This window comes from Athene cunicularia (genome assembly GCF_003259725.1).
Source record: "Athene cunicularia isolate RWA chromosome 2 unlocalized genomic scaffold, athCun1 chr2_part1, whole genome shotgun sequence".
NCBI lineage: Eukaryota > Metazoa > Chordata > Aves > Strigiformes > Strigidae > Athene > Athene cunicularia.
In genome coordinates, this window is record NW_020799095.1 from 63,082,499 (window position 1) to 63,088,670 (window position 6,172).

Here is a 6,172-nt window from a genome sequence, read left to right on the forward strand (position 1 = left end):
CCTGTACACTGCAAAGGTATTAGGCTCTTCATACTGTATTCCTAAACTGTGCTCCAAGTCCCGAGTATCTTTGTGCCCCTGCCTTGCTTCCTTGTTCTTCTGTACTTCAGAAACTTCTGTACTTCAGAAACTACACACAAAAAAAGCCTTAAAAAATATTTTTGTTGTTATTTATCTGCAACATTTTAACCAGGCCAGTTTTTATTTCTCAGAGGGGAAGAAAAAATTCCATACATTTATGATGTATTAATATAATCTAAAGTTAAAAACCATGCATCTCTTTTGGATTTATGCTAGTAAATTCTCTGAAGGAAAAAAAAGATTGAGGTAGGAACTAAGACTAACTGAAAGAATCTGTCTGAACCATTCATAACCACAGAACTTCAAAGGTGTGAATTCATGCTTAAATTAAGTAATACTTTAAAATCAAGATCTGAGGTATAGCAATTTAGTAGGTAAAATTCTGAACAACTCTTAACAATCCTTGTATCAATTATTTTCTAGTCATGGAGGTTCCTAAAAGCTCTCAAGAGAACAAGACACTTCTGAAACGGAGGGAAACAGTCTTTATATCTTAAAAATGCAAAAGAAAGTAAGTGTCTTAATATTTTATATACCATACTAAATATAGTACACAATGTCACAAGACACTTTCTAAAACAAATAAAGGTATACTGGGGGAGACCTTCTGACAGTACAGATACAACATTTTTTTCTTCAAAAGGAGAAAACATCCTTTTAAATAAAATTTTATTTTGATCTGTTGCATGGTATAAAGATCTCAGAGAACATCAACTCGGGTTCTAGCTTTTATGTGCCTTTCAATAAATAGGCACAAGTAATTCTCTTACTGAGACTTTCCAGTTTTTGTTAAGCTTGTAGATCGACAATTTTACAATACCTACAAAATACAGCTGCAAATGTCTTAAAAGACAAACTAAACCTTGAGAGTATAAGCGTTACAGGTATCTCCCAAATTTGACTTTTTGTACCATAAGCTATAGAGTTACAAATAAAAAGTTTATTTGTTTTCAAAGATGCAAAGAGATTACTAGAAGGCTCTCCCTTAAATTAAACAAAAAGACATATTCTTCTATTATGTGATATTCTGTTTATATATATAAAAAAAGTTTCTTGCTTTTCATTGTACTCTGATGCATCTCAAAACAGATTATAAACTTTACAAAACCCTCACTCAAACTTGTTTAAATCTCATGCCTACAAAGGCTCATTTTTGCAAGTATTTCCATTCAAGTCACAGGGAATATTTACATGCCTAATTTAACCATCAAAAGAAATCTTTACATGTCTGGGGCCTTAAACAGTTACTGGAAAAAGCAGAGAATTGAACTAAGGAAAGAAATAAGGCAATCCATTTTTTTTTTTGTTTTAATTTTATCTCAGAGTACAAGATTATTAGCAGCTATGTGTTACAAGACTTACTCTGGAAAAAAAAGAGAAAAAATATTGTCAGTTAGTCAGCTGTAATACTGAGTCACAGTTCAGGAGATGTCTTCCTTCCAAGAACCTAGCACTGATTACTTCCATGACAATCATACCAATGAACTAATGAATGAGGTTATCGAAGTACATCAACCACACAGATACTCAGAAATATATTCACCTCTATCATCATCAGTTATCTGATTATTTCTAATAAAGATTCATTAGTGTACTGCAACTTTGGCTAACAGCATAAAAAAATACTACTACTCCTTTTGAAAAACAATAAAGTGAAGGAGAAAATTGTAGTAGCTGATGCCTGGCCATAAAGCTCATTGCGGTGGCCATGAATGGAATTTGGGAATCTCCGTTTACAGCTATGAAGTGAAATATTGTTTCCAGCAAAGCCAAACAAAATTCCAATGGACTTCAGAGGAGTCATGATTCCACAACAAATTATATAAATTGTCTCCAACATGAATACTGAAGTACATATGCTCAACTTATAAAAGAAATAAGGGAAATTCCAGTAGTTATAGTTAACTTGGATTTCCAGAAAATTTTACAAAGTCCTTCTCGAAACGCTTAAGAAAATTAAGCAGCTATAGGATATGATCCTCAAATGGATAAATAGCTTGTTAAGATAGGATCAGGGTTACAGTAAATCGTGTGTTTCCACTGAGGAAAATTACCACAGGGTATGTGTTGGGATCACTTATAAAAAATATTTATATTCATAATTGAAAAGGTAAAAAGGTTACAAAGTTTGCTGATTACATTCTGAATACATTAATATAAAGACTGTAAAAACTATAAAAAAAATGTGGAACAGACCTTATGAGACTGACTGGATGCACTATAATGTAGATGCTATAAAACAGCAGCTGAAATTCAATGAACAGGCATGATGCACACAGGCAAAACCTTAAATTCACAGATGACAGGCTCAAGTTGACTACTAACCTTCCAGCATTAAATCATGAGACTATAATAGGCAGAACAATGAAAAATATTAGCTCTATGATTAGTAGGCATTCTACAGAAAATAGAATCCTATGGAAAAAACACAAAGTAAAAGTCAGAGTGCACTATTATGCCACAGTGCATTCACATCTTGAACACTGCATATAACCAAGATGATGTGTGATTGGTAGCAAAACCAGAAGAGATTCAGTGAAGAGCAACAAGAAGGGTTAAAGATATATGCAGAAAATTTAAATATGCTAGGACTTTTCAGCCTGGAAAAGAGACAACAGAGCAATGATGATCAAGATATGTATGCTCAGGAGAATCAGACAAAATTGATTGTTCTCTCTTTCAGTGTAAGAGCTATGATTCAAATGAAGTTACTACGTTAAAATCCAAGCAGCAAAGGAAATGGTCTTCACATAATATGCAGCTAAATCACTGAACATGCTTTGTCCTAACTGTTGCAGATACACAAATTGACTTTCACACTAATTCAAGGAACAGCAGTGCTCAGTGACTTTCTAATACATTGAGAACACTTCTGATAGGAAAGGCTCCATACTGCAATTCTCAACGCCTGGGAAAGTGACAAAGGGGCATCTTGTTACATCTTACCCTCTTCTAGGACACTCCCATAGGCATTCATTCTTAGTGTTCAGCACTGGATGCTGAGACAGGCTAAGGGTTCATCTAGCAAAGTATGGTCATTCTTATTAGTTACACATTGGGCAGCATCCCTGAATTTATAGATTCAAGCACATATTTGTAAAAAGGGCATTCATCATACCATGCAACACAGATTTTACATGAGAAAATTATCTCTAGTCATATCCTAAACATGACATTCTACAGGCTCAAACAAAGCTGGTTGGGTTTCTTTTTTTATTTTTTTCCAACTTACCTATGAGGTCTGTAGGTCCAGTCCCCAAATTTTCTCCTCTAATTGTTACTTTTGTCCATGAAATGCCTTCATTGGGAGAGATGCCAGTTACAAGTGGGGGCTGCCGTGCTCGGGACATGACGTCTATTCAGTTACTGAAAACTGAGTTGCTTTTATCTGTTCAGCAAGAAACAATAAGTTAAAAATAATAATTACACTATGTAAAAATTACTTTAAACCTTTTAAGCTGATGTTCTAAAATGGTAAACATGAATGTAAATATGGAGCACCACTCTCAAAGCCTTTTTCACCAGAATCATAAAACAATAAAGATACCTTCTTTGCACTTCCTTTTCTTTAAATTAAGTATAGCTCTCCATCTATAAGAAACAGATGAGTATATCCTGAAGCACATTAGCTCCCACCAACTTCTTCATGTTTACAACTCTTAGTAAATATAGAGCCTGTCCACAGGTCCTACAGAAGTCATAAAGCAGCAAAAAAAGTTTATTTTAAGGACTTCCATGGTAATTTTGCACCACCTATTTAAAAGCTTCTGAATTCTTCTACTAACACAAAATACCATCCTTAAAGTTCCTAGTAAAAAAATTTCATTTGGTGTTCTGAACTTCATAAAGTTACCTATGATCAGTTTCTAGTAAGAACTCATCTTCACTGGAAAGGCAAGAAGCAAAAATAACCTTTTGAAAGAAATGTTTTTATTTCTAAGAAAATTCAGGAATGATGAAATAGGTCAGTATTCAAAACCTTTATGTAAACATATAGAACAGGTTAGAGTATACAATTTTAAAAGTCCAGGTTGGTAAAAAAAGTATGTGGAACATAAGCCAAGCTTCATAAGGCTTCTCTTATTTTTATTTTGGATCAAGGTATATTTTCTATTTTTACTTGCCAATAGTCAAGCCCCGAAACCCAGAACCTCTGTAAATTATCCCTAACACTAAAGTGCAGTAAAGTAGCAGTTTCCAAGCACCTGCAGTTAGGAAATACCAGAATTAAGTAAGTTATCTTTGTTTCAGCCACTTTTGCATATATAAGATACATTCATTGTACCATCATACACCCTGCTTCTATATAACCTCCACAGATTTTTCAGTGTTATAGGCAGACCTGCCACAAGGATCAAAGAAGCTCCCACTGACCAGTTTCTTTCTTCATGTTCTGAAGTTGGAACACACATTGAAAGTGAAGATGAAAATCGGAAAGCAGGAATAAGGAGGAAAATCTTGTGGTAGTAATCAAATACTACTCCCTGGAAAAGGATCTTGTCTCTATGCCACAGATGCACAGCAGGTCACTTATATAAAAATTCACAGTAACATTTTTTATTTCTCAGTTTCTGGGTGTCCCACTTGAGAACCTACAGCCATACCTGAAGTCAGTGTGAGATGTACCCTGAACATGCTCTGAAATATTCAGCTCCTAAATAACCACCTCAAATCTATGAATATATTTGATCTTAAACGTCTGTTTCACAGTTTCATATATTTAAAATAGGAATGCTATCACACATCTGAAAAGCTATTTTGAAGACGAATTCATTAATATGGAAGAGGCATTTAGATACTTTGAACACCACAGAACTATTAATAGATTTAGAGAACTTTTGAGACTACCTTTGAAGAGTGTGCAATTAACGAGATGCAGATTCTTGTTGAACAAGCAAGAACATAATTTTTCAGTATGTGAGCCATGTCCAGGACATGAAGAAAGTCCATAACACTACACTCAACCTATGTCTGAAATTTCACTAAGGTGGTTTGTTTTGGTTTTGTTTTTAACTGGCAAGCCTCATAATACTTCTTGACTGGTTGACTTCACAACATTAAAAATGGCATTATGTTTCAAATAAAACATTCATTTCCCAGTTTTTTAAAAACAAACTGGTGAAAAAATGATTTTACATAGTATCATATGAATGCTTTTATAAGTCTGTACAAGGATGCTAGAAAAGTTAGTAGTCAACACATACAGTCTATAACCTTGCAGGTAGAACATCACTCAGAGAGGAGGACTGCATCAGCAGTTTACAAAGAAATCAGCTGACAGAAATCTCAAGATACAGAAGAGAAGGTTGCGCTCTGGCAGGCAGAGTCTCCTCCCTCCTGCCCCCTCATGCCCTACATCCTATTCCTCTCCCAGCACTGCTGTTGTTCATCCCCCATCCCCTCTCCTCAGGCAGTCTCTGGCTCACTTCAAAAGTGAGACCAGGTCCTAGTCTTTCAGCTGAACTATCTCCTGCCCCTATCCTGATGGTTTTCCCTCTGACTTCTTATCCATAAATTCAAGCAGAGAGGGAGAGGGGTGTTAATATCCCAGGTCTCCTTTCAAATCTGGACACCTTGGTAATTTCTCTTCCTTACCTCAAGCCTTCTTGTACAGATAGCCCACCTGCACTACTGTTGATCCACTTTCTCACCACAGATGAAAATGATAGACCCCTGGTCTTCTGTCAAAACCCCTAGTCCTGGAGTCACAAGGCTTGCCCAGGTCTCCTCTCATCTGTGCTGCATTAAGCTACATTACACCACAACATTGCCTGACAAAACAATGGGCAGCATAATAAAAATAAGCTTCCAAGTTCCCATTGCTAAACCTAATACTGCCTGGAGCAAACAGAATTCAAAACTGCAGGGAAAGTCTTGTTTATTCCTATACAACTGCAAGAAACCTATGCACAGAAGTTCAGACCTTTCTGAATTTGAAATTTCCTCTGAAGTCCTGTGCAGAGAGGATGTCAGAGAAGAGTCAGGTTCCTAAATTTACCTAGAGTGAGGAGGACAAACCGCATCTATTCCTCATGATCTTATTCTACATAGTCTTTGCAGCTTTTCTCACAGATCCTCAGCAGAGCTCAAA

General features: G+C 35.7%; 1 protein-coding gene across 1 annotated transcript in view; it reads right to left on the reverse strand.

The window, feature by feature from the left end:
• The window catches only part of EXOC2 (exocyst complex component 2), a 116,815-nt gene extending 113,349 nt beyond the window's left edge, over nucleotides 1-3,466 (reverse strand). Inside the window, exon 1 of the mRNA XM_026842710.1 lies at nucleotides 3,314-3,466. Coding sequence (XP_026698511.1) covers nucleotides 3,314-3,431 — 118 coding nt within the window. The 5' untranslated portion in view covers nucleotides 3,432-3,466. The remainder of the gene's footprint in view (nucleotides 1-3,313) is intronic.
• Nucleotides 3,467-6,172: the final 2,706 nt, after the last annotated feature.